General features: G+C 39.6%; 6 protein-coding genes and 1 long non-coding RNA gene across 10 annotated transcripts in view; 4 read left to right on the forward strand and 3 right to left on the reverse strand.

Annotated features, from left to right (window-relative positions):
• The window catches only part of LOC143348586 (uncharacterized), a 47240-nt gene extending 41806 nt beyond the window's left edge, over positions 1-5434 (reverse strand). Inside the window, exon 1 of the mRNA XM_076779023.1 lies at positions 4978-5434. The gene's annotated coding sequence lies outside the window, so the exon portion shown is untranslated. The remainder of the gene's footprint in view (positions 1-4977) is intronic.
• Positions 1-26997, forward strand: part of LOC143348575 (uncharacterized) — a 115065-nt gene that overhangs the window by 39023 nt on the left and 49045 nt on the right. The window lies entirely within an intron of this gene.
• On the forward strand, positions 5931-9278 carry LOC143347674 (uncharacterized). Of its 2 annotated transcripts, none has more exons than XM_076777069.1 (6): positions 5931-6015; positions 6646-6677; positions 6769-6879; positions 6953-7139; positions 7204-7560; positions 7644-9278. In XM_076777069.1, the coding sequence occupies exons 1-6, from the start codon at positions 5941-5943 to the stop codon at positions 8088-8090; spliced, it is 1209 nt and encodes a 402-aa protein (XP_076633184.1). In that variant the 5' UTR covers positions 5931-5940; the 3' UTR covers positions 8091-9278. The 2 variants fall into 2 exon arrangements, with proteins under 2 accessions (XP_076633184.1, XP_076633186.1); XM_076777071.1 differs by lacking the exon at positions 5931-6015 and adding an exon at positions 6094-6231 and having other exon boundaries at positions 7644-9275.
• On the reverse strand, positions 6227-9546 carry LOC143347675 (uncharacterized). Its single transcript, XR_013080652.1, has 3 exons — positions 9292-9546; positions 6744-7391; positions 6227-6512 (listed from the first exon to the last, which is right to left on the reverse strand). It is a non-coding gene; the product is annotated as an uncharacterized LOC143347675 (long non-coding RNA).
• On the forward strand, positions 9859-10620 carry Lsm7 (U6 snRNA-associated Sm-like protein LSm7). Its single transcript, XM_076778644.1, has 4 exons — positions 9859-9864; positions 9949-9960; positions 10024-10207; positions 10295-10620. Exons 1-4 carry the CDS (start codon positions 9859-9861, stop codon positions 10432-10434), a joined length of 342 nt encoding a protein of 113 aa, XP_076634759.1. The 3' UTR covers positions 10435-10620.
• On the reverse strand, positions 10639-15659 carry Chld3 (Chitin and LDLR binding deacetylase 3). 2 transcript variants are annotated; one of them, XM_076777068.1, is made up of 10 exons: positions 14818-14829; positions 14195-14397; positions 13739-13843; positions 13349-13492; positions 12404-12586; positions 12183-12321; positions 11731-11852; positions 11427-11656; positions 11144-11314; positions 10639-11075 (listed from the first exon to the last, which is right to left on the reverse strand). In XM_076777068.1, exons 2-10 carry the CDS (start codon positions 14349-14351, stop codon positions 10797-10799), a joined length of 1530 nt encoding a protein of 509 aa, XP_076633183.1. In that variant the 5' UTR covers positions 14352-14397; positions 14818-14829; the 3' UTR covers positions 10639-10796. The 2 variants fall into 2 exon arrangements, with proteins under 2 accessions (XP_076633183.1, XP_076633182.1); XM_076777067.1 differs by lacking the exon at positions 14818-14829 and adding an exon at positions 15244-15659 and having other exon boundaries at positions 10640-11075; positions 14195-14329.
• Scp1 (Sarcoplasmic calcium-binding protein 1) lies at positions 21171-24290 on the forward strand. 2 transcript variants are annotated; one of them, XM_076778875.1, is made up of 5 exons: positions 21171-21496; positions 22602-22768; positions 22852-22981; positions 23075-23178; positions 24040-24290. In XM_076778875.1, the coding sequence occupies exons 1-5, from the start codon at positions 21445-21447 to the stop codon at positions 24166-24168; spliced, it is 582 nt and encodes a 193-aa protein (XP_076634990.1). In that variant the 5' UTR covers positions 21171-21444; the 3' UTR covers positions 24169-24290. The 2 variants fall into 2 exon arrangements, with proteins under 2 accessions (XP_076634990.1, XP_076634991.1); XM_076778876.1 differs by having other exon boundaries at positions 21485-21618.

Here is a 26997-nt window from a genome sequence, read left to right on the forward strand (position 1 = left end):
AAGTGTCCTCTTCTCTTTCGGTGATCGCGCGAGGGAATTTTGCCACGAATTAAATGGCGGACAAGCCCAATTCACCGGCTAGACGCGAATTCGTCAGAAGGCGACGATGAAATCGATTAGATGGGGGGGGGAGACGGCGTTTTCGTGGCCCTTTTTGATTCGACACAACGAGGCTAGGCAAAGTTTCAGCAGTGTTACGCGCTATATTGCAGGCAGTTACAACCGACGTGATATAAATAGGCGGCGTCAGTCGGCCGAATCCAGGAAAAGTTCGCGGTGACTCGGGCTAACCTGCAACGGAAACGGGATGCGCGCGACGACGCTTTTGGTTCCACCTGCCCCCCAACTTTACAGCCTATTCACCGATGTTTTCTTATCACTATCAATCAACAACCAAACTCCCCTTTTTCTTTTTGCTCCGTGATTGCTTCCAACAGTAGATATTACACCGAGCTTCGAAACAATTGCTAAGGTTATAGGCCTTTCAAACTCAACTGCCTGTACATGAAATATGCAAATAAAATTCAACGTATACCTATAGTTTTCCAACAAGAACGATAGAACTTTCAATTCTCGTAGACTTTCGTATAGTAATTTAAAAGCTTTAATCTGCATCCTTACAATATCCAGTTAACTGAAGAATTAAAACCTGGGCTAACCTTGATGCAAGTATTACGATAGTCCAAATATTGACGTCTAGATTAAATGCCCTAATATTTATAACCGGCAGTGTACGTGAAGTTAAAGAGAAGTGAAATGATATCCTCAAAAGGCTCGCTATGACTCGTGTGAATTTTCGGTTACGGGTTAACGAAGAATGTTAACGAGGCGTTCGTTCCGAATTTTTCAGGCTGGTCGAGTGTACACTCCCGTGCTCGATGCACTTCAAGCACTCAAGCACCGTCAGTTCCCAACGATGAAAGAACTTCTTTGTTCGGTTGAGGAAAGACCGAGCAGCGAGAACCCGTCTTTCGCGACTGCCGAGTAACTATGATCACAGGCTACGACAAATGCCAACTGTAATCCATTATCGACATCTGACGGTCAATTTGATATTAATGCGGTGACTCGGTGCACAATATGGCACGATTTAATCGGAAATAAAATGGTCTCGTCCAGTAATGAATCTATATTTATAAAATAATCTACGCAAGTTACGAATAGTTTTCTATCCTGTTCCTTTTTGGTTATAAAAACCACTTACGAATATCAAAGGAGACAAAAATAAACCTAACCTCATTTTGAATCAACGATATTTCTTTTAGATGCAATACGAATCGCGTGCTTTTACGGACAAGCTATGAAAAGCATAAAATAAGAACGTTCGACTATTTTTTCATTGAAATTTAAAGATAATTGTATAGGGTTGCTTCTTGAACAATTGGCAAAGTTGTAAAACTCTGAACTGTACTTCCTGTCGGTACATATAAATAAAACGTAGTTATGTTGCGTGCTTGTTAACCCCCGGTACGTGAAGACGGCTGGACGGATCGCGATGAAACTTGGAACGTATCCATAGGGTAGTCCAATTTAAAATATAAGCTATGTCTACAGTATACATGTGTTCCGCCAACCCTGGAAAAAATTGTAATGGAAGATTCTAGAGGTTAAAATAGGACGAAAATCAAGAATACCAATTTGTTGATGGAGACTTCGTTAAAAAGTTATTAACGTTCAAAGTTCCAAATGTACCGAATTTTTTTCTCGAAAATGCGCAGAATTTCGGGGGTATGTGTAATGACCAAAAATGGTTGTAATTGACCCTCGCAACCAGAAATAATTTTTTCAGAACGATTTGAAATTTTTTTTTTCCGTCGACAAATATAGGCACTTACCCCCTGTCGATGTTTCTTAAAAATTCATTTTTGATTTTTAGTAATATTGTTTGACGTCCTACAGAAAAGTTGCCTAATACTTTTTTGTGGGTACCCATGAGCTCTACTACAGAACAAAGTTTCATTCAAATACATTCGCTATTGCAGGAGTTAAAAATTATTAATAAAATTTGTCCACCTACAAGAATTTTTTTCTCGAAAGTGGGTAGGATTTCGGGGGTATGTGTAATGACCAAAAATGATTGTAATCGACCCCTGCAACCGAAAATAATTTTTTTAGAATGATTTGAAAATTTTTTTTTTCGTCGAAAAATTTTAGCACCTTTTCGATTTTTTTTCTCGAAAATGGGTAGGATTTCGAGGGTATATGTAATGACCAAAAATGGTTGTAATTGACCCTCGCAACCAGAAATAATTTTTTCAGAACGATTTGAAACTTTTTTTTTCCGTCGACAAATATAGGCACTTACCCCCTGTCGATGTTTCTTAAAAATTCATTTTTGATTTTTAGTAATATTGTTTGACGTCCTACAGAAAAGTTGCCTAATACTTTTTTGTGGGTACCCATGAGCTCTACTACAGAACAAAGTTTCATTCAAATACATTCACTATTGCAGGAGTTAAAAATTATTAATAAAATTTGTCCACCTACAAGAATTTTTTTCTCGAAAGTGGGTAGGATTTCGGGGGTATGTGTAATGACCAAAAATGATTGTAATCGACCCCTGCAACCGAAAATAATTTTTTTAGAATGATTTGAAAATTTTTTTTTTCGTCGAAAAATTTCAGTACTTATCCGATTTTTTTTCTCGAAAGTGGGTAGGATTTCGAGGGTATGTCTATTCACCAAAAATGGTTGTAATTGACCCCTGTAACTAAAAATAATTTTTTCAGAACGATTTGAAATTTATTAATTTTGTCGAAAAATTTCGCACCTATTCGAATTTTTTTCTCGAAAGTGGATAGGATTTCGGGGGTATGTGTATTCACCAAAAATGACTGTAATTGACCCCTGGAGACAAAAGTATTTTTTTTAAAACGATTTGAAATTTTTTTTTTTCGCCGAAAAATTTAGGCACCTATTCGATTTTTTTTCTCGAAAATGGGTAGGATTTTGGAGGTACGTGTAATGACCAAAAATTATTGTAATCGACCCCTGCAACCAAAAATAATTTTTCCAGAACGATTTGAAATTTTTTAATTTAATTTTTTAATAACTTTTTAACAAAGCCTCAATCAAGAAATTTATATTTTTTCCAAGGGTTGCCGAACACCCTGTATAACATCGTATAATTTTTACCGAGAAGGGAAAGTTTTCTGATCCGAGAAACATTATTAGGATAAGGTACGATTTTTTGGAAGTTTGTTGACACAATATTATTATTTTTTTAAATAATATTGACTGAAATTATATTTAGCGAGCACTTTAGGGTGCACACTTTTCTTGTCGAGGAGACCTCCGATCGTTCCTCAATTTCACGATCGCGGAAACCTTCGCCCAATGTACGATCGAAGGATCCCAATGTGCGCACTGAAACTTGATTTAGATCCAAATTAAAATAAAACGATAACCCGTGGAATCCGTAGTTTTATTCTTAGTGGTCTCCCTCGCGGTTCGATCGATGATTAATTATAATCGAACGGTTTAAAAATACGCGTGGTCGCGGAAGGCTTTGCAGCGAGTAAACGATCTTCGAAATCCCACGGTTTGAGTATCGATCTGTCCGTTTTGCCGGCGTTTAGTCGCGTCGTTATCCTGGAATCGGACGCGAAGCGTGTCGAAGAGACACGTGAAAACGTTGAAACGCAGGGAAACTAAACGGGTACGTGGTTCGAAACGCTGGGAACGAGTTAAACCGATAAGCCGTGCTAGTTGCAAACAGTAGCATGCATAGTTAAAGATAGTAATCACGAGTTTCAATGGAAGCAAACAAAAACTTTTACAATAATATCATATACCGTCAGTCTGAAGACAGTCAGAATTGTTCTATATCGAATATGTATAATCTAAATACATACGTGGCCTTTGTGCTACGTTACCCCTTCTACTTGCAATGGAGGGAACCAAACTGTTCCACTTCGATATCATCGAGTCATCGTAATCATTTTCGGTGGATTAACAATGAGAAAACAAAAATGAAACCACGAAAATAAAATTCATATTCGGGTAGTCAACTATCCTGTATTCTAATTTTATTCGATAAATATTTTAGCTGCTGAATCGTTCGAATATTCGACGAACCGAGAATTAATTGACTCTCGAACGCGAGAAAACGGAGATCAACGTAAACAGCTTTCTTCGCTAAACGCGGCTGTTTCCAGTACGAGGAACTTGGTAGATGCGCCGTTTCCCGGAAGCGACCAGTAAGATTAACGTTGGCGAGCAAAATGTGAATTAGCGGCCCCAGCGAATGAATGAAACGCGAGAATCTTCGAACGAGAATGCCCGCTACGAACCGACTGGGTACTCGACGACAATATTGTGTACGTTGTGCAAATTTATATGAATGACTCTGTTGCGAGCCTGCGATACCGCTGCCTTCAAAGTACATGCACGGCGCAACCACGATGGACGACGATTCGCCTCGATTAAATAACACGATACAGAATAAAAATTAGCTATGGCTAAATTTGTACTTGTTAACGCTATTTCGTACTTGAAATTTCAAGTTCATATCTAAATAAGAAGTTTGCCTATTTCTGGGATACCTTCTACGAGGGGAACTGTACTCGGATAATAAAGCTTTCGATGAAGAGAAACCGTATACATCTTTCGAAGAAACGAGTGTCGTAACAGGAAACGACACGCGGTAAATTTGACTCTGCAGAACGAGTACGCTTCCGGGGATTCGCGGTGGTTGACGATAATTATTCATTCGACGTTTTTACCAGTCAACTGTATAAGAATACGTGACTAAAAATAATAAATACATTTTCAACAATTTCCAATAGTCGTCGATAACTTTTCATTCATCTTTATCGCTCGATCATAAAGACGTAAACATGCGAACATAAAAAAAGCTATCGTGGAAACGCTGATGTGTGTTATACAGGATTCAAGTTATAAAAGATACGTTCTTAGGTTCATTCATCGCGGTTCGACTGTGAACCATGCGACAAAGATGTAAATAAAAGCGCTTACGTTCGGCCTGTTACGGGAATCTCATGTTCTCCGGGAAGTGTTCGCGATCGCTGACACTTTCACTTGGGGGTCAAGTTCATTCCGTTGATCGACGAATTCTTTGATCGTTGTTCCTGAGCGAGATCCATCGAGTGTCACATTTTGATCGCGCGCGTTTCCCACACCGGCAACGTGTATTCGTACTCGGCGCGGCGCACTTCTCACGCATCGACACTCCCGCGCTCCACGACGCGCGCACTGTGAATGATCACGCAGCGAGATACGTTGATCCGGCGTCCACGGTGATCGCGTACACAAGCCCCGGCGACCAATCGGAGAGCAGCCGCGGATACCCTCCAGTCCAATAGGAACGACGCCAAGTTTCACGCGTGACGGACTTACCGACCGTGCCATCTGTCAATACGCTTGAATTTTAAACACGTGTCGAGTTTCAACTTTCTTTTAACGCATTCTTGACGATTTATCGTCACAAGTTTACGATCATTTCACGAGCCCAGAATCCATCAATTTGAGTTATGGCTTGACGCGAAAGGATCGTTGAATATTCTATGATAAAGATTTTCTAAAACAAATAACGCTTTTCTTTGGCATTTTCTACCATCTCAAATCCTAACAGACAGGTCATTTGTAATTAACTAAATTACCCTTAGAAATAATATTGCATTCGTCCGTTTCATATGTTTTACCATTTTTCTAAAGGACAACGTCGCACCGACTGAAACTTTATTGCATTTCGCCCTAAGAAGACAAGAACTGCACGATGGACTATGATTATGCTCAATTGGTCGTTTTTTAAGCCGATCGATCGATTTAATGCCAAACATTAATCACAGGGCGCAAGACCCGGGGAAGCGAATTAGAATAGGAAGGAAGACGACTTGTTCCGCAGCCGTCGGTAGATATATGATAAACGAAATGGAACTATATAAGGTGGCGCGGTGGCATGCACTCCGTGGTAGAATTATGGTGCAAGCTGTAAGTCGCGCGTTCGATGTGCTTGTGCTGACCGCACTCCTGACGCTGCTGTTCGTCGATCAAGTAAGAACGACGACGAGGAACTCGACTTGTAATGATGCAGCCACCATGTACCGCTGCAGCATGCTATAACCCCGTAGAATGTTAGCGCATATCTCGTGTACCAGTGTCTCCTTGTTCTATTCTGCTCGACCCGAGGTCGATCAATACGTCCGTTTTACGCACGGTTCGCCCGTGTCTAGACAATGAACCCCTGTTCGCTGTATTTCTCGTTCATGCGTAAGTCTTTTACCAGATTCACTTTTGTTTCTCATGACAACTCGATACGTCGCTCTTCTTTCCTCGAATCAACTGTGCGCGACAAATTCGTCGTTGTATCGCGTGCATTTTTCTTGCGACGAAAACAATCCTCTCTCGTGCGGATGTCTCTCGATGGGATATGAGAGAGTCGGTGGAACTTTTGTACAGCAAGTATCGTGACATTTCTCATTGATGATTTGACGGATATTCGAAATTTAACACGCTAGATTCTATTAATTTTCACGCTCGATCGAACTATCCTGCAAAAGATTTAAAAGCCCCGACATATTCGCATGTAATGCTTAATTCAAATAAATCACACTTAAGTAAAAATTGAATTTAATTCGACTACCTTTCATTTCGTGAAAATTACTTTTTTGCTTTATATTTAAGGTGTCTTCTAGGCTGTGCAATGGGGGGCATGTGTAAGTTTCTCACACATAGTTTTAAAACCGATCTACCTGAACTTATGTGAATTTTTTAAAACATACTGAGTGAACATTTCATTATTTTTAGCTGCTCTCCTCCAAAAGACTGTTGTTCCTTTGGCTGTTGTTACAGTGTATTCCAAGTGCACTCTACATCAGACATGTTTAATTTCTTGATTTGGACTTATTGGTACTTATGGTCGGTACTTTCATTATCCGTGTGGCAGCTCTTTTAAAAGAGTTATAGTCAATGTACAATCTGTATTATTTAGGGCAGCGGTACTTATAGGGTTGGCTATAGCAGCAGCATGTGGTTGCTGGCTATGGAGACGCAACCGCTCGGTCATGGTGGAAGACTGTGCTTCTTCGGATAGAGCTTCCACAGGACCATGGTACCCACCACCCCATTATAGTCACTGTAGTTCTTTCGTTCAAGCATTGCCACCACCCTATAACGAGGTATCATATTATTTATGCAACTCGTATAAATTTCATTATTATATTAATGCTCTTGAATTTTTAGGTTACAGCCAAGCCAGATTTGTATCCATTGGTGATTGGATACGACGAGGGATCGGGCAAAGGAACTTCAGGATTTGTGATGCGTTACTTCAGATCACTGTCACACGCGAGCACATTGGACTCCCTAAGCTCCAGTTTCATGTGCAATATGGTAAACGAAGCAAATACCATAATTCCACCACCATACTCCTGTAACAATAGCGTCGATGAGCTGTCTGCAGTGGAATGTGAGAGAATGGAAAACATGGATGTTGGTTCCGTTGTTTCATTGGCTAATCATAGGACAACGTCTGACATATCGAGTTTAGCTGCTCAATCTCCGTGTTCACCGCCACGGGCTACTAGTCCAACGATAGAGGTATCGAACTTACGTGCCAGTAAATATTAATAAACGTCACGTTATGTCAGAAATATCGTCTAACCGCCAATATTGTTTTACAGTTACGTGAACTGTTAGACAAAATTCAACAGCTACCACAGCTACCCAGTGGGCATAGCACCGTTTTGCCTTGTTATCAAAATCGACCTCAAGTTCTGTGTACGACGAATGCAAACGGCTCTACACAACGGCCTCTAAGTCCAGGTGACGTTGTTGGATCATACAAAGCCAGAAGAACACGAGGGAAAATGTACATGCCATTAGGCCATCCAGGTTCGAAGAATAAAACAAAACGATGGTTGTCGCGTTCAGCGCCAACAACGCCATCGGGCACGATACCGATGTCCTTTCTGCCCGGGCAAAGTAGACGACCTTCTGAGGCGGATGGCAACAATCAGCAAGTAGTTCCGTTACTCTCGGAACAAGACGAAACGGAAAACAATACCGTCGATCATTTGAACGGCATCCCGCCGCTGTCCGAGCAAGAAGAAGATCGGCAACAAACATGACGAATCGTCTAAGTATTTTTAAATATTAAGAACTCGATTCCAGATATCGTCGTCCCGAGTAATCTGTATATTTTTTAATGTGGCTGGTAAACTCCTCGTCGCAGTTTTAAGCGAACCGTTACCGTGTATAAAGTTTGGCAATTGATTTCGTCCGAAAATCGCCAGTGCTCCTAGAAAAGAGAAACGTTCAATGCTGTGACCTAATTTACGTTTATCCGATACCCACAGCCAACGCAGTAGTACATTTTCTTTTTTCTAGCGAGTCTTCTAAACCGAACCGTTACGCGATAGTATGATAAACGATAACGTACACCTTAAGCTCTATGGAATAGCTTGCAGTTAACTTACAAACTGACACGACAAACACATATATACATACATACACACAAACATATACACACACACACGAAACGTTACGATAATAGATTTTACGTAGACGATACTGAAGCTCCGCTTTTTGAACTCACAACCAAAGCGTGTATTTGATACATCGAATTTAATTCTTTGCGTAACTCGAACGAAACGTAAACCATAAGTTAAGAAAAAACGAAACCTTAGTTGTTGCATCGATAAGTTTTAATCGTACACAGTAATACAGTGTCCATCCAAAAGCAGCCAGCCAGAGAGAAGTGTAAGGACAATATACGAATAAAAAAAAAAAGTAGCGCGTGTCCGAGCGTGAATGAAACAGCGATATGCAAGAAGAAGAGTATGATTTCACGCGTCAACGTACAATATCAATTCCGTCAAGCGTTAGAGGAGAAAGAATTCGTTGTAAACGAAGACTTATCGCAAGCACAACGATTGCAGTGTCGTTATAGGTAATTTTAATTCGAACGACGCGAAGAATCTATATGTACGAAGAAAACGGTCGATAGAGGGCGCCGAGAAGGAGCGATAAATCTACGGTGTCATCGCGAGGATCCCCATTCATAATCATAGAATTTAACAAACATTTGTTACAACTAATCACAGACTTTATTCTTTAAGACGTAACGAGAAGCAGTCACTTTAAAACTGTACCACGTCATTCACGTACACACCATGTATTAACGTGTATTTTTTTATAAATCAGATAACAAATAAAAAGTCCAAGCTTTTACTTGATCGTTCCACCTGTTACCGTATATTCCCGTTGTTACTACTTGAATCAACGATCGTCGTTATTAATAAAGATGTTGGAATTATCTTTATACTTTACTCGCAATTTATCCTAATCTCCGTGCAATTTTCCACACAAGCCATGTCCGTTTCGATTCCATCACTGACGAGATCAGTACTATAAACATGGAACGATTATCTAAAGCGCGGGAATTAATCGAGAATCGATATTTCAAAAACTCAAATAACAAGTTAACCCCAGTGGTTCTTAACCTGTAGCATGCGGATCTTAAGGGTATCATAGATAGATATCTGAAGTTTCGCGAACTTACACACAGAGATTTTACACTTATTTATATTCGTTGCATACATTATGCCTAAAAATATTAACTTTATCTTTACGATGCTTTGACATTATGATAACCATTAGATTAAATATTTTTATTTAATGTTCTGAATTTAACGTTATAACTTGTACAGAGAAGTTACAAGCTTTGTTAGAAACATTGCGTAGAAAAGATGCGTAAACTCCGGTTAGACTGCGAAAGGGGTCCGTGGAAAAAATTAAGAACCACTGGTCTAACCTATAACTAAACGACTTAAAATGTGTCCTGCTCGTATGCAGATCCGGTAGCGCGTCTTTTCTGGTTTCCAAGAAAAACACGCAATGTCCGTAAGTAAAAAGGAAATATCGATATTGAAAGTTTACCGATGAAAAGTTGATAAAATAATTTGATTTGTACGTTTCTTTTTGCAGGTGGCGAAACAGGTAAAGCTTTGTTATATTATCAACATAACCTTCAAATCGTTTCGTGTTTTGTATATTTTATAGCAACAGAACGCCCATGGGGAGCCCAAAGAAAAGAGGAGGAAAGAGAGTATTCTCGATTTGTCCAAATATTTGGAGAAGAACATTAGGGTAAAGTTTGCTGGGGGTAGGGAAGCCTCAGGGATTCTTAAAGGATACGATCCTCTGTTGAACTTGGTGCTGGACAATACTACAGAATACCTCAGAGGTAATTTCATGAATTATTTAAATCAACGAATATGTTAAAGCAAGATATATTTAGTATAAATGCTTACCATTATATTCGTGTTGTTAGATCCTGATGATCCGTATAAGTTAAATCAAGATACTCGTATGCTTGGCTTGGTTGTATGCAGAGGCACGTCTGTAGTACTTATCTGTCCAGTAGATGGAATGGAATCTATTCAGAACCCTTTTATACAACAAGATGGTTAACAAAATTCATTTTTCTTCTGATTGAGATTATTCGTGTAAAAGCAAGACACTTTGTTTTGCAGAAAATCTAGTTTACGAAACGTTGAAAAGGTGAAGAATTCTTTTGTAATGGAAATGGACATAATTTATTTTACATCGTAAACTATGTAAACTTATATAGTAAATAAATGGATTTTTATATATATATATGTATGTGTGCGTGTGTGCGTGTGTGCGTGTGTGTGTGTAAATGCAGGTATATTTTCAAATAAATAATTTCACTCTGTTTCTGCGTATAAAATTGTTGCACTTCCCGCAACTATATCTCGTAACGTTTACAATTGAAACATGGCATGGTAATTACTGGATACTATGTACGCTTATCATTCGAATCCAAACTCGTTTCTCAACCATGGGTATTCTTTGGGGCACTCGAAACATGTATTTAAATAACGATACGACTTAAGCACTCTGCTAGGTAATTTACAGCTGCTTGGTAAGTCACAAGCAATTTCGAATGGCTGGAATTGTCGCTTGTCGCATCGCCAAGGCTTGAAACTCTCGATCGTGTTTAAGGACACTGGCGTACGCATCCATTCGATCACCTGATGGCTCGTCACGAAATACACGTCGTTCAAACGAAGTACGTCGTCCATGAATTTCTAAGAGATTCAAAGGCAAGTAACACGTGGCCGTCAAAGGTTCTCCGACATCATAAAAAATTACTTACAGTCAACACGTAAAAGTACATTGGATTTCGAAACCAGGATGCATGTAAATGCAGACCCATCGGGGCACGATTGCTGAGGTAATGCCTCTTGAAGTTCAGCATCAGTATTTTATACACATCCTCGCCCGATAGATTTGGCGAACACGAGTCCATCTTCGTGCAAATGTATTCCTAACACGGCGTAAACGATTTTCTTTATTTCAAATACGAGACATTTTAAGCAGATGCCGCTACGTTAACCGTGCATTACTGTACGACGTAACACTTGGCCATGGTAACTTACACCTGCCAAAAGTTGATTTAACGGGAGTTCCCAGAGGCCCGGATACGCACGAGTTGGACAGAGTTGTTCGGGACCTATGCAATCATGCGGTGGCTTGTAGTCCAATGTGTATGGCCATATTGGTGGATCGGAAAATGGAACCAGCATAGAGGAGTCGTAGACAAAGCCAAATTCCGACATCATTAGAAACTGTCGGTTCCAGCCGACGCGTAAGAAGGGCGCTCTTAAGCCTATAGAGCAAAAATATTCTTTGAGTATCTTCTCATACTAAAATATGACATTTTGTAGAGAAACTGTCAATCACCCTTGATGTCTTTAAGCCTAACTCCAGCATATTTGTTAATGATATTCGCCACGCCAACCATCTCGTCGAACCAATCCTCGATAGTGGCATTCTTCGACCACCAGTTCTCAGGTCCACGGTGCCTGTGCAATTAAAACCGAATGCCCAACATTTACAAATTGCTTAAACCTTAGACAATTGCGCGGGGCCCGTTAGCAGGTCATCATAAGTTGAACTTGTTTTTATTGCATTACAACCTGTTCTATTATTCTACTTATCTTGTGCTTCTTCGCGACGCAATAAGATGAAGATTATACGCGACACCAGGCGTGAGATTACAGACTTTCTCGGTTTAGCCGCCGATATGAAAGAGAAGAGACGCTGGGCAGAAGTGGATACGCGAAACGTCGAAGGTTGGGGGACCTTGATCTAAAGATTAACGTGGTTCGTTTCGTGGCAAGAAGCATTCTTACGTGACAGAGTGTGCGGCAATCTCGTGCCCGACATTCCACAAGTACTGCACGTCCCTGTAATTGGTGTACTGATGGCTAACGTAGAAAGTCCCTCTCACGGGGCATCCGTTCGGATTCTTCCTGTCGTCGGAAAATATTTCTGTAAGCAAAACCAAAAATCGAGATCAACGTTCGACTTTCTCCGAGCGAGCGTGCGTTTGATAAAACAACGTCGAACTTACTGGCGTAAATCTCGAAGTTCTCCGCGTTCACGGCGTCGTCGAAAGTGATGGTTATCATCTGCGGTATCGTCGACGCCGTCAAGTTACCGGGAACTCGAGTACCGTCCTCGGAACACCAACAATTGGGCAGGCGGCATTCCTTTGGATCGCAGGGTAACGCGCCGTTTGTATCGTTTCGAGTATCTGTGGATCGTTCGTATAGTAGATTTCTATTATTTTATCCGACAGTTATGTATAAATCGATAGAAAGCAGAAGAATAAACGAATATTTAATTACTGCAAATGTCACTGATTCAGAAATCGTATACAGGGTGTTCGGCCACACTTGGGAAAAATTTTAATGGGGGATTCTAGAGGCCAAAATAAGACGAAAATTAAGAATACCAATTTGTTGATGGAGGCTTCGTTAAAAAGTTATTAACAATTAAGTTCAAAAATTTCAAATCGTTCTGAAAAAATTATTTTCGGCTGCGAGGGTCAATTATAATCATTTTTGGTCATTATACATACCTCCGAAATCCTACCCACTTTCTAGAAAAAAATTCGAGGTGTGAAATTTTTCAACGGAAAAAAAGAATTTCAAATCGTTTTAGAAAAATTATTTTCGGTTGCGGGGGTCAATTACAATCATTTTTGGTAAATAGACATACCTCCGAAATCTTGCGCATTTTCGAGAAAAAAATTCAAAACGGGCGGAACTTTAAACGTTAATAACTTTTTAACGAAGCCTCCATCAACAAATTGGTATTCTTCATTTTCGTCTTATTTTGACCTCTAGAATCTGGCATTAAAATTTTTCCCAGGTGTGGCCGAATACCCTGTATTGTCAATGAAAGATGGCGTCGGTAAAATGTTGGACTACCGTAATTTTGAACGTTGTCGATATAAAATTACGAACAAACACGCGTTGTGTTTGAAAGCATTGAACTCGTAGGTATTCCTTACCGCACCAGCCTTCGTCGGAGCCGTCGGGACAGTCAACGCTCCCGTCGCAAAAGTATGCAGCCGGAAAGCACGTACCGTCGCCGCAAGCCAAGTGCTTCTCATCGCAATCGCCGTCCCCGAGTAGCGGTCTCGGTGGTTGCTTCTCTATAAAGCGCTTGAGAAATTTCTAATCACCATTCGATGTGAATCAACAACGTACCCTTTTCGATCAGGGTACACAAACGTTTCCATACGTTTTTCCTTTGTGCAGGGATTGCAATATAACAGAATAGAAAATAGTAAAGACGACTACCAACCAAATGGTATTAATAGTTCAAGCACTTAATGTACCGTAAATAAATAAATTTTGCAATCCCTGGCTTCGAGCAGCGTATCGATAAAATCGCGTACCTGAGGTCACGTCACAGTTGTCGACGTTCGCTTTGAAGTCGCATATCTGCCTGGAAACGTCGAACAACAGCCCTTGCGAGCACCTGAACTCGAACACTTCGTTGTCTAACAAGCGATAGGCGAAAGCTCGTTAAATGTATCATCCGAATTATGTCGAGTTTGGTGTCATTTTAATCGAAAAAGTGTCACGAATATGGTAAAAAAATTTGTATGGAAAACGAACGATAAATAAAGAAGTTTTGCTTTTTCTTTAGTATCGTCTCACACGGATATTCGACACCGGATCACGTTACGTTATTCGGCGGACGAGCATCGTGTCGCCACGTTAAAATCGCTTCACCGACTCCAAGGGGAATTCCCCTAGTAGCGAGGATAAAATTTATACGTTTAACCTAAGGTACACCGTTGCACATTTAACGCGGGAACATGTACATAATGTAATCGTCGGGCAATTACCTAAGCAGAGGTAATACTTGGCGCACTCTGCTGGCGACCATACGTTGCTAGCCGGTGAATTGGGGTTCCGATAGAATCTGCTGTCGTCGATACACGGCGTGTTTTCCGATTTCTCTGTTCCTTGCGCCGCGACCGCTGAAATACACAAAACTTGCATCGATTCGCCGGTTTCTGCCAAAACTATCTTCGTCCTGACAACGGAGCTAAATAAGTTGAACAGATATAAGCACGCGCGGGTCGAATTGTTCCAAGTTTCGAACAAAAAGCCACCACGGGCGTGGAAATAATAAATGATTCCGTGCACTAAAACTTTCACGATTCCTTTCGCACTATCGAAATTACTGTTCAAGGAGAAATTTTGCCGTCCGCACTAACGTTTTCACTCGGGCGCAAAAACGGAAGTGAAATTATCCACAACACACGGAAGCTTGAACGGTTCCTCGAGACGCGGTCGGTTTCCGCTTCGTACGACGCGTCGAAAACACACGAGAATTTACTTGACATCGCGGATACAACAGCTTTAAACATCGAACGTTATTCGACGATTAACTCGGTATAGGTTAGGCTTAACGCGTTCGTTGCGGTTTTCGTAAACCATGGTTTACAAATTGTTTGGAAGACACCCCCAGACTTTCGTATATGGCGCCGCCTGGACTTTTTAATCGCATACAAATAGGCCAATAGACGTTACGGTTACACTTCATATTACTTGACAATTCTGGGAAAATAGGCGCCTACGCTTTCTTTCGACGAAATTACACTTTAGATATCCCGACAACAATGCGATTGAGAAACAAACACAAAGACACTAAGGTTAATAATAGTAATACGGACATTATTACTATTATTATTTACGCGGGAATTAAATCAGTCGTATGTTCCGAGCTGAGCTAAATCTGTTAATAGCAGTGCAATTGAACCCCACCTTTCACGCTACTCTGTATATGCATTTTCGTCTTGTATAGTGTAATAAAGATACTATTATTATTATTAATATTTACGCGAAAATTGAACGATCGAATGAGACAGAGGTGCGCGTTGAAACTCACCGGAAAATGCGATCGCGACGAGAAGCAGCGAATGAAACTTGGACGATTTCATGTCGATTGCCGAGGAGCGAGACGATTCGTTTTACGTTTCTCGTTCCTCGTACGAGGACCCGCACTTTCCAACTGACACCTCCCTCCAGAACCCAGCCTTATATGATGAGTATTCGCTTTGCTTGCCGATCTTCCGCGCCGTTTATTTTCACTGACCGCCGATCGGGGAAATGTGGATCAACGACTCTAACCGCGCGATGAAAACTCGCGCGACCGCGAAGGAAATCGTTGCTTTCCGTCGCCGTTAAGTACCATTGTGTCCCGACTTTCGAAGGAGTCGTTACGCGACGGAAGGCTCGAACGCGCTAATTTCGAGGTTATGGTTTCCAACGATCAACGATCGAAGAAAGTTCCCGCGAAAAAGTCATCATTTTCAACACAACAGTCAAATTTCTAACACTGGTTCTTTGATTTCTGTACAAATAGAGATATAGGGGTCTAAGAGAGGCTGACGAAGATCATTTAACCCATTTGCATCATTGGCGTATATACAGGGTGTTCGACCACCCCTGGGAAAAATTTTAATGAGGGATTCTAGAGGCCAAAATAAGACGAAAATCAATATCAATTTTTTTCTCGAAAATGCGCAGAATTTCGGGGATATATCTATTCACCAAAAATGATTGTAATTGACCCCCGCAACCGAAAATAATTTTTCCAAAACGATTTGAAATTTTTTTTTTCCGTCGAAAAATTTCACACCTTCCCGAATTTTTTTCTAGAAAGTGGGTAGGATTTTGGGGGTATGTGTAATGACAAAAAATGATTGTAATTGACCCCCGCAACCGAAAATAATTTTTCCAAAACGATTTGAAATTTTTTTTTTCCGTCGAAAAATTTCACACCTTCTCGAATTTTTTACTAGAAAGTGGGTAGGATTTTGGGGGTATGTGTAATGACAAAAAATGATTGTAATTGACCCCCGCAACCGAAAATAATTTTTCCAAAACGATTTGAAATTTTTTTTTTCCGTCGAAAAATTTTACACCTCGAATTTTTTTCTAGAAAGTGGGTAGGATTTCGGGGGTATGTGTAATGACCAAAAATGATTGTAATTGACCCCCGCAACCGAAAATAATTTTTCCAAAACGATTTGAAATTTTTTTTTTCCGTCGAAAAATTTCACACCTTCTCGAATTTTTTTCTAGAAAGTGGGTAGGATTTCGGGGGTATGTCTATTCACCAAAAATAATTGTAATTGACCCCCGCAACCGAAAATAATTTTTCCAAAACGATTTGAAATTTTTTTTTTCCGTCGAAAAATTTCACACCTTCTCGAATTTTTTTCTAGAAAGTGGGTAGGATTTCGGGGGTATGTCTATTCACCAAAAATAATTGTAATTGACCCCCGCAACCGAAAATAATTTTTCCAAAACGATTTGAAATTTTTTAATTTTGTCGGAAAATTTCACAACTTCTCGAATTTTTTTCTAGAAAGTAAGTAGGATTTCGGGGGTATGTCTATTCACCAAAAATGATTGTAATTGACCCCCGCAACCGAAAATAATTTTTCCAAAACGATTTGAAATTTTTTTTTTCCGTCGAAAAATTTCACACCTTCCCGAATTTTTTTCTAGAAAGTGGGTAGGATTTTGGGGGTATGTGTAATGACAAAAAATGATTGTAATTGACCCCCGCAACCGAAAATAATTTTTCCAAAACGATTTGAAATTTTTTTTTTCCGTCGAAAAATTTCACACCTTCTCGAATTTTTTACTAGAAAGTGGGTAGGATTTCGGGGGTATGTGTAATGACCAAAAATGATTGTAATTGACCCCCGCAACCGAAAATAATTTTTCCAAAACGATTTGAAATTTTTTTTTTCCGTCGAAAAATTTTACACCTCGAATTTTTTTCTAGAAAGTGGGTAGGATTTCGGGGGTATGTGTAATGACCAAAAATGATTGTAATTGACCCCCGCAACCGAAAATAATTTTTCCAAAACGATTTGAAATTTTTTTTTTCCGTCGAAAAATTTCACACCTTCTCGAATTTTTTTCTAGAAAGTGGGTAGGATTTCGGGGGTATGTCTATTCACCAAAAATAATTGTAATTGACCCCCGCAACCGAAAATAATTTTTCCAAAACGATTTGAAATTTTTTTTTTCCGTCGAAAAATTTCACACCTTCTCGAATTTTTTTCTAGAAAGTGGGTAGGATTTCGGGGGTATGTCTATTCACCAAAAATAATTGTAATTGACCCCCGCAACCGAAAATAATTTTTCCAAAACGATTTGAAATTTTTTAATTTTGTCGGAAAATTTCACAACTTCTCGAATTTTTTTCTAGAAAGTAAGTAGGATTTCGGGGGTATGTCTATTCACCAAAAATAATTGTAATTGACCCCCGCAACCGACAATAATTTTTCCAGAACGATTTGAAATTTTTTAATTTAATTGTTAATAACTTTTTAACGAAGCCTCCATCAACAAATTGGTATTCTTGATTTTCGTCTTATTTTGGCCTCTAGAATCCCCCATTAAAATTTTTCCCAGGGTTGACCGAACACCCTGTGTATCTTCACTTCTGAACCAGTGTGCGCAAACTTTGGCTACGCCACTGGTTGTCAAATATCCAAACAGTAAACTATTCGGATAATCCTATCTTCGTCCTCGAGCGCGACGAATCCTTGCGCTTTGTGTGACCGTTCTCATGTTTTCCCGTGTCAAATATCTCATTCTAATTCTGATCCGTTTCAGGAGCACGCGAGCGTTTGTGTCCCGGCGACGAAGATGCTAATGGCCTCTCTCGACTCGCGATTATTTGGCCGACAGCCCGCACCGAGCGGTAATTACCAGAGGAATCGTAAAAGTAATCGCGCCTCCGTTTCTACCTACGCGACGCGTTCATCGTGCTCTAAATTACGCGATGTAAATCATTCTTCGATGGCGGTTAATTAAACCTGCCTGTCGTCACCTCGCCGTGACCAACATCGCACGTTCGCTGTATCCAATCGTAACGAGAGAAGCTTTTTATTTATGGAAATTTTGTGAGACACAATTTCAATATCGCTTTGTAAGATTTTACTATACGAAAGATACATAAATTACGTAAATGCTGGTAAAAACACATAAATAATGTTCTTAACAGTTATCATTATAATTAGTGTAATCGTTTAATTATACATTATTTTTAGAGACCGTTACAATTGGTTTTGCAGCGGTATAAGTAAATAGAAAGTAATAGCTATATATATATCTTGGCCTCCATTCCATTTAATTTATTATTTTCAGTTCTATAAAATGATGCTCGACGAGACTAAGAATGTCTCGAGATGTTACAGAAGGTAGCACTTCCTTTGTAGTTAATATTTTAGGGTAAAAATAAATCTGCCAATATCTGAAGATAATTTATCGAATTCAAAGTGTGGTGCCGAAACGTAGAACTAAATAAATTACCTCTCGACATTGCCAAATGTATTTTTGTTCTAAAACACCAACAGAAAGAAATAGCTTAGTCTCATTTCCTGTAGTCTATTCCGATTGCTTGAAACAATATTTAGTCTTGGTAGTTTCAAACAAAAACAACCTTATGTCTTACAAAAAAATTGCAGTAATTTCTAAAATGCGTACTTGTAAAAGGTGTTTCGTTGACAGGAGAAACGATTAGACTTAGAAAATAATTTCATAAATTTTATTTTGGTAAAAATAAGCGATAATTTCTAATCTTAAAATGTTTTTCATTTGTGTTTATGAAATATACTCGCCGCCCCCGAAAGATTATTTTCGACTGGCGGGCATCGATAAAGACGACGGTTCCCTCTGCGTCATTGGCCGTGACATTGATTTCGAACGAATTCGACGATTCCGTTGTTCAAGGTTGACGGAAAGACTACAAAGTGGATTTGCTAGGAACGAGAGGGAAACGCAATAAATTTAAATATACGCGTCGAATCGCGCCGACGATCGTCATCTGGAACAGATTAACATCGTCGACGAAATTACCACGCGTGTGTACGCCCGGACGTTTTACAATCTGCAGCTACCCCGACCTTCTGAAATTCCCAGCACGCGGCCATTTCTCGTGAACAGAACAGCTAAACAGAGACAGGACCGTGTCTATTGTAAAATACCAATTTTACGCGATTGCATCATCCCGTTCGTTTGGCTCGTAGAAGACGGGTTCTCTTCCTCGAGCGTTTCCTCGACGAAACGTTTTAAGCGGTGTCTCGTTTTTTTTTTTTCATCGCGATAACGTGGAAAACTTTCTTCCTGTACCGTTCAACTTCGTCGACTTAACGCTAACGAACAAGCAGTTACCGAAGAACAAGTAGCCCGTGAACTGCGGAATGTTGCGTCGTTAAAAACCGCATGGTTTCCGGTTACGTACTACGTATCACTGTTCGCCAAAATTGTTATCGAATCGACCATTGCAATTATTGAAATCGTCGATCGTTATTTGCAATTAACCTATTTTATTAACCCATTTGCATCATAATGAAATATGAGAAAATGGCCTTTATCGCCAATTTCTTTTTATTATATTTAAGTACAAAAATGACTAGTAAAAAAACTTCATATTTCGCTACAAACGATGAAAGATAATTTAATGCGACCTGCTGTGAGGACTAACCTACATAGTCTTGCCATAAATTCTGTTAGTAAAATTCAAAACAGCAGTCGGTAAATTTAAACATGTAAAACTGGCAACATAGTCGTAGAACTGCTAGCTCGTAGTACTATAAACCGTAGATAAACAATGTTCCGTTGCAAACAATTGATACCTGGAAAACAATGAAACGAAACACTTATGAGAGTCTCATCGCTGTAATACCGTTGTTATTAATACTCTTATTAAAAATTATATACCTGATTCTCGAGTTGGATTCGCAACCGACAGATCTGTAATTAATTTCGAAAGCTTAACATTTTAAAATTTGAGAAATAAAAACATCTACATTAAAGAAAAGAAGAATAGAAAACCAGTTGAAAAAATAAGGGGAGCATGACAAGTATAGCTGGTGGAGATTTGAGAACAGATGCGTATAAAAAAAGTTAGTTTGAAATAAAAAGAGATGATTCACGACGAAGGTTTTAGCCGTGTGTTTAAAAGAGAAAATAGTATGGGATGTGAAGACAAGGACGAACAAAAGAATTCAAGTTCGGGGGAATTCTATAAAAGAAAAGCAATCGTCAAAATTAACTTCAAAATTCGAGGTAACATATTTTTCAGTCGTATCGTGCATCGTTATATTAATCTCGCAGGAATAACAGGCACGTCTGACGAGGATTCGCAAGGCCAGGCCGTGGAAATAATTGCCCACGACCGAAGATAGTCGACCAAGAAACTGTACTTGAAAGTTCTGCCTCGGTCGAGAACGCCTTGGCTTTGATTTAATTACGCCATTCTCTCGAACCGACGTGCTGATTTACATGTCCAATTAACCGTAACGACGCGCGAAACACGACCGTCGACAGAACGAATTCAAGTTTGTAAGAGTTTTAAATACCTTGAAAGCTTTTAATGAGAACAACTCGAAGAATATTCAATTTCTGGCCCTAAAATGTTCCGCAAAGGGAATATCGTAATCTACCAATTTACAAAGTTACGGTTAAATCGATGTACTGAAGGTTTTGCGTTCTCTTTGTAAGGTCAATCAAGACTTCTTAAACCATTCAGAGTTGAATAATATCGCGAAACAAAGATAAAGAGCGTGCGGTGACCGTTGAGATTGTTGAAGCCGAATGGGAAAAAAAAAATTAAGACTGTAATGAAGACGAAGATACCGTGCGATGAAAGCCGGCGAAAGCGAATCGCTTTCGGTCGAGTTCGGTGACTGTGTCACGGTGACACCGTCGCCACCTGAGGCCCTCCTTCTCTCTGTGTCGCGAGCAACATCGTGTCCTTCCGCTAGGGGGGGTGCTCTAAACTTAGCCGACGACTCGGAGAGACTCGAGCAGAGTTCAGTGCGAAACCACCATCCTCTCGAGCCACTTTCTCCGTGTCGATTCTTGCGCGGTCCTTCCGTCTTTCCTCTCGCAGATTCGAAGCAACAGCCGCGAGGGAACGGGTGCTTCGCTCGTCTTTCCGTCGCGGTCCATTTCGTCCGGCGAAAAAATAAAAAAAAAAAATATAAAGAAAGGAGGCAACGAACAAAATAGAGATTACAGAGCAGGGAGAGCTGCTATCGACGCAAAGATACCGCGGAGGATGGCGTACAGCTGGAACAATCGAGTCGATTTCATTGTAAGGTTTCTCTACGGTTAGTACGCGGTCATTCTCACGCGTGTGATGCTGCTTTTAAGGACCCACGTGTGCCTGCATGTAGCCAGGCCCCGTTGCACGGATAATGTTATTGTCGCTGTACCGAGTGACGGGCATGACGTGAGTACTATTGCATTAGCCGAATACAAATCCCGACGGAACGCCTCGACCTGATGTACCGTACATGCAGAAGTACCCCTTGGATCTGCACCGTTCGTGCTTAAACGTTCCACCCTTTGATCTCCGTCGTTCGTATCGATTTGTTGTCCTTGCTGAAAATCGAAGTGTGCACGTGCTAACCAGTTGCTGTGTATGGCGAACTAAACGAGAAAAAGAAATATGTGTCGTTGTTACCCGCACTGCGTGGATCGAGGAACGGAGAACGGTTCTCTTGGCTTCGAGAGTGTCATGCTTGTTTAGGATTTAGGTTGACTTCGAGAAGCATGCCACACATTGTCGTCGCAGCGTCTGCAATCGGTCGATGCCAAATTTAAGCTTGGCTCGAATTTGTTTTATGGGCCATTCTGTCCCGGCCTGCATTTTTCATCGTTACGTGTCCCACAACGACGACACGCTTTTGTCGCGATAAATCATACGAATCCGTACACTTTCGTAACACTAGACGATAAAGCGAAAACAACGCGAGACCATTTTGATGTTCGAAGCTCGAAGTTTGTCTCTGGGAATCGATAATCGATCCCGATAATGTCAATACGCGTTCGCAATCGATGTCGATATTATCGATAAGTATTCGGAATCAATCTGAATGCTATCGATAAGCATTTGTCGATAAATCGAATCTCGTATCGATAGGTAATTTCCGATCGACAATTTTAGATACATCGAACGGATTCGTGCTTCGAATTGGATTGATGTCCGAGGGTCGTGTAGGTACATACTTGCAATAGTGACGAGTGCCGACCTCTGCCAAAATGTGAAATATTTGGAGCATGTCCAGATGTGCAATGGCAAAAATCTCCTTAGACATAAATTGGCACGAACCGATCGATTAATTGCCCGACCCAATTACACGCATTGCGTGAATTCTAACAAAACAGACCCAATTAACGATGCACACTCAGATGACACTTTACCATATTTAGATACGGACAACAATGGCATGGTGGAGAGACACGATTTCGAATGCATGGCACTGAAGATGACTTTGATCGAAGGAAAGGGGGAGTTTAGCTACAGTCGATACCAGGAGAATCTGCACATCATGCTTTCATTGTGGGATGAAATCGCGGAACTCGCGGACTTCAACAAGGTGAAGCTCTATCCAGGATTAATTCTATATAGGTTATACCTGTTGCTTTACTTCTCGACTTTACATTTTAATCTCACGTTCAGGACGGTATTGTAACTATCGAGGAGTTTAAGGACGCAGTACAGAGAAGCTGTGTCGGACGAGAGTATCGAGACTTCCCTCAGGCGATGAAGATGTTCATCGATAGTCATTTTAAGCTAGTCGATCTAAACGGTACGCAAAATGATTACCTATCGAAAAAACTAGCAAATATTTGTATTTTTATTCCACTGTCAGCAGTCAGTACCTTATTATTATAATTTTCAGACGACGGTGTAATCGCTGCCGACGAATTTCGCTATAATTGCGTGACAAGGATTCCCGTAGACAATATACACATTCTAGACGAAGCCTACCAAAGCCTTCTCAATGTAAGATTAAGCAACGCATGAATTTACACCCTCTCTCCCCTTCCTGAACCATTCACCGATAAAATGCATAATTTTTCAATAAAACAAACAATTTTGTGTCATCAAATTTTTCAATTGTATCCACGCCGTGACAAGACTACGTTGTTCCATATCGAATCCTTCGAATAGCTTCTCGAATGATAAATAAACAGTAAATGAGACCAGCAAACAAACGAAATCGCGAACGTAACCTAACTAAATCTGACTTCGACGCGAATGAACAATGGTTTGATTGGATGCCAAGTTTCGTGGCCGTGTTTTACGCCCGACTGTCGGTAGAAACATACACTCGCCACTAAAAATGTTAGCTGATCGTACTGACATTCAGCTGCACAATTTTAATATAAACCCAAAATCGCGTAATGCCCAGTGTTTACGCGAAATCTAAGAATCTAAAGGCTGTGTCGTGCAACGCTGCCAAAAAGGCCGTATTGTTCGCGCATGCGCGACTAAAAGTGGAGATGCGAATAATTAACATTACGAGTGTGAAGTATATCAGGCTCACGACCAGAGTAATTTACAATAATCTTGTTGCTACGAAGAGCTCAATATCAATCATTTCAGCCATTAGTTTATTACACTATCGTCAATAAAGCTACTTACGAAGTCCTGGTTCCTCCATTAATTACACTGTCCAACACGAATTTTGTTTCACAATATTCACTGAGCGTTCCTAGTAAAGTCTCTCGCCTCAAACACGAGTCTGAAAGCAGAATCGTTTCATACACAATCTTTTTGTACTTCAATGCAGTCTAGTTACTTTTCTAATTAGTAGCTGTTCCCTCGTCTCTCACCGCTTTATTTTGATTTTTCTCTTCGCAGGACGACGACAGGAGACGCGGTGGACTGACTTTGTCGCGTTATCAGGAATTATACGCGCAATTCCTCGGTAATCCGGACGAAAATTGCCAAGCGGTTCACTTGTTCGGCCCCCTACACGCAATGGATTGATCGCAGTTTCGAGGGAACGTTCCTCGCGTGCATGTACAAAAGACATATCTAACTGTTTAATTATAATTGTTATTTAATTTCTGTAAGAAGACGACGCAATAAATCGCATATTTTATCGTAAACCAAGTATCGAATCGTCTTTCCACGTTCTTGGTACCCTTTTCCCTCGAATCGAAGCCTCGATATTCGCTTGCAAAGGGATTTTGGTGGAACAGGACTTTGCTTGTTTGGCTCAAGCGCTTACGAACAAGTGTTTGGCACCCAACGTTTTGCCAACATTATACATATTGTAAATACATATTTACACGCTTATTACCGTCGCGCCAACTTGTAAATAACGATGTGAAAAGATATGCAAGACATTTATATTGTACAAACAGAAAAAGTTTTATTCGTATTACGTGTTTGACACGGTTTCGCGTTGCTCGGACACCTCTTTGGTAGTAACGCCGTGCTCTGCTCGTCTCGAGAATTTAATACTGAAATTTATACAATGATATGCTGCAGTCTATAACATCGTTGCACTTGTATACATACGCGAATGAATTCGGTCATAATTGTACATACTCATCGCCTTTTATTTAACGTTCGAGGTACTTTTTACCATTTGTACATATAGAACATACTCGATCGCTTGAACGCTAGACTCGTACACGTAATGGTTTCACCCTACGAGATCTACCAAACACTCAAGGAGTACAGACGAGTTCCGTTTTTTCTCATCCATTGCACTCAGCGTTAACAACAATCTCATACATATCGTCTAATAATTTCAACTTGCGAGGTTCTTTGTTAACGTCGCGGTAACGTAGTTTTTTTTCTGCTGTCAGTATAAAAATCGTTCTTCGTATATAAATAATTTTACAAAAAAACGCACGAGTCTGAACTCGCAATAGGAAATGTCCACGCGATTATAGATGAGACAGGCTTTTCCGATCATTCTTTCCCGTCGAATTTCGTAATAAAACAAAAGCAAGGAAAATACTGTTAATAATTCATTGCGGACACCGAGCAGAAGCGCCACACTTCTTACAAGACATTTTATACCGATAAAGCACGCAATGGAACTGTCAACCATTTCTACATCTTTCAAGTTTCAGCAACTGGGCCAACTATCCTTTTATTTTCTCGTTAAACGCCCTAGGCTAATTAATGTGTGTTTTTAAGAGATTATAAAAATAAAATGTAAGAAAACCAAGTAGCAACACTATCTTATTTGAAAATGATAATCCATTTTAACACTAGATTTACGGGCATTGATAGCACGTATATTTATTGATACTTCTCATGTTGACGATTACCTTAAAATACGATTTTTCTTTTAATTAGAATATGTATTCATGCCATTGCATCAATCAAATTCAACGTAAGTTGTTAAAAAATAATATTTACGTGTTCTGCAATTTTAAATATGGAATCTGACATCCGTCAAATTGACGGCTTCCGTAAATCTAGTGTTAACTATCATTTTGAATACTTGAGTAGTTATTGCAACTTGGTTAATATTCCACAAGACCAGTAAAACTATAACAATAGAAATAAAAACCACTTAGAAATCTATTAAATCGAGGAAAAAAAAAAAAAGATTTCAGATTTTTGTTTCGATGTAGAAATATATTCCTTGAAAATATTACCAATGTCGTACATTCGGAATATTGTCATTCATATATCATGGAAAAAATTTTAATGGGAGATTCGAGAGGCCTAAATAAGACGAAAATCAAGAATACCAATTTGTTGATGGAGACTTTGTTAAAAAGTTATTAACGTTTAAAGTTCTGCCCTTTCTGAATTTTTTTCTCGAAAATGCGCAGCATTTCGGGGGTATGTCTATTCACCAAAAATGATTGCAATTGACCCCCGCAACTGAAAATAATTTTTTCAGTACGATTTAAAATTTTTTTTCCCCGTGGAAAAATCTCACACCTTCTTGAATTTTTTTCTCAAAAGTGCGTAAGATTTCAAGGGTATGTATAATGACCAAAAATGATTGTAATTAACCCCTGTAACTAAACATAATTTTTTTAGTATGATTTGAAATTTTTTAATTTCGTCTAAAAATTTCAGTAGCTACACGAATTTTTTTCTTGAAAATGCGCAAGATTTCGGGGGTATGTCTATTCACCAAAAATTATTGCAATTGACCCCCGCAACTGAAAATAATTTTTTTAATACGATTTGAAATTTTTTTTTCCGTCGAAAAATCTTACGCCATCTCGAATTTTTTTCTAGAAAGTGCGTACGATTTCGAGGGTATGTATAATGACCAAAAATGATTGTTATTAACCCCTGTAACTAAATATAATTTTTTTTGTATGATTTGACATTTTTTAATTTCGTCTAAAAATTTCAGTAGCTACTCGAATTTTTTTCTCGAAAATGCGCAAGATTTCGGGGGTATGTCTATTCACCAAAAATGATTGCAATTGACCCCCGCAACTGAAAATAATTTTTTCAGTACGATTTGAAATTTTTTTTCCCCGTGGAAAAATCTCACACCTTCTTGAATTTTTTTCTCGAAAGTGCGTAAGATTTCGAGGGTATGTATAATGACCAAAAATGATTGTAATTAACCCCTGTAACTAAATATAATTTTTTTTGTATGATTTGACATTTTTTAATTTCGTCTAAAAATTTCAGTAGCTACTCGAATTTTTTTCTCGAAAATGCGCAAGATTTCGGGGGTATGTCTATTCACCAAAAATGATTGCAATTGACCCCCGCAACTGAAAATAATTTTTCCAGAACGATTTGAAATTTTTGAATTTAATTGTTAGTAACTTTTCAGGGAAGCCTCTATCAACAAATTGGTATTCTTGATTTTCGTCT

This window comes from Colletes latitarsis, chromosome 11 (genome assembly GCF_051014445.1).
Source record: "Colletes latitarsis isolate SP2378_abdomen chromosome 11, iyColLati1, whole genome shotgun sequence".
Lineage (NCBI taxonomy): Eukaryota > Metazoa > Arthropoda > Insecta > Hymenoptera > Colletidae > Colletes > Colletes latitarsis.

Bases quoted from the DNA above. Each gene is read 5' to 3' on its own strand.
- LOC143347674 (XM_076777069.1), top strand. From the start codon at position 5,941: ATGGTGCAAGCTGTAAGTCGCGCGTTCGATGTGCTTGTGCTGACCGCA. The intron at 7,140-7,203 runs GTATCATATTAT...TTGAATTTTTAG, and splicing joins TGCCACCACCCTATAACGAG to GTTACAGCCAAGCCAGATTT. The intron at 7,561-7,643 runs GTATCGAACTTA...ATTGTTTTACAG, and splicing joins CTACTAGTCCAACGATAGAG to TTACGTGAACTGTTAGACAA.
- Lsm7 (XM_076778644.1), top strand. The intron at 10,208-10,294 runs GTAATTTCATGA...TCGTGTTGTTAG, and splicing joins TACTACAGAATACCTCAGAG to ATCCTGATGATCCGTATAAG.
- Chld3 (XM_076777067.1), bottom strand. From the start codon at position 15,295: ATGAAATCGTCCAAGTTTCATTCGCTGCTTCTCGTCGCGATCGCATTT. The intron at 14,330-15,243 runs GTGAGTTTCAAC...TGTGTATTTCAG, and splicing joins CGTCGCGATCGCATTTTCCG to CGGTCGCGGCGCAAGGAACA. The intron at 11,315-11,426 runs GTAAGTTACCAT...ACGCCGTGTTAG, and splicing joins TAAATCAACTTTTGGCAGGT to GAATACATTTGCACGAAGAT.
- Scp1 (XM_076778875.1), top strand. From the start codon at position 21,445: ATGGCGTACAGCTGGAACAATCGAGTCGATTTCATTGTAAGGTTTCTC. The intron at 21,497-22,601 runs GTTAGTACGCGG...TACCATATTTAG, and splicing joins CATTGTAAGGTTTCTCTACG to ATACGGACAACAATGGCATG. The intron at 23,179-24,039 runs GTAAGATTAAGC...TTCTCTTCGCAG, and splicing joins CCTACCAAAGCCTTCTCAAT to GACGACGACAGGAGACGCGG.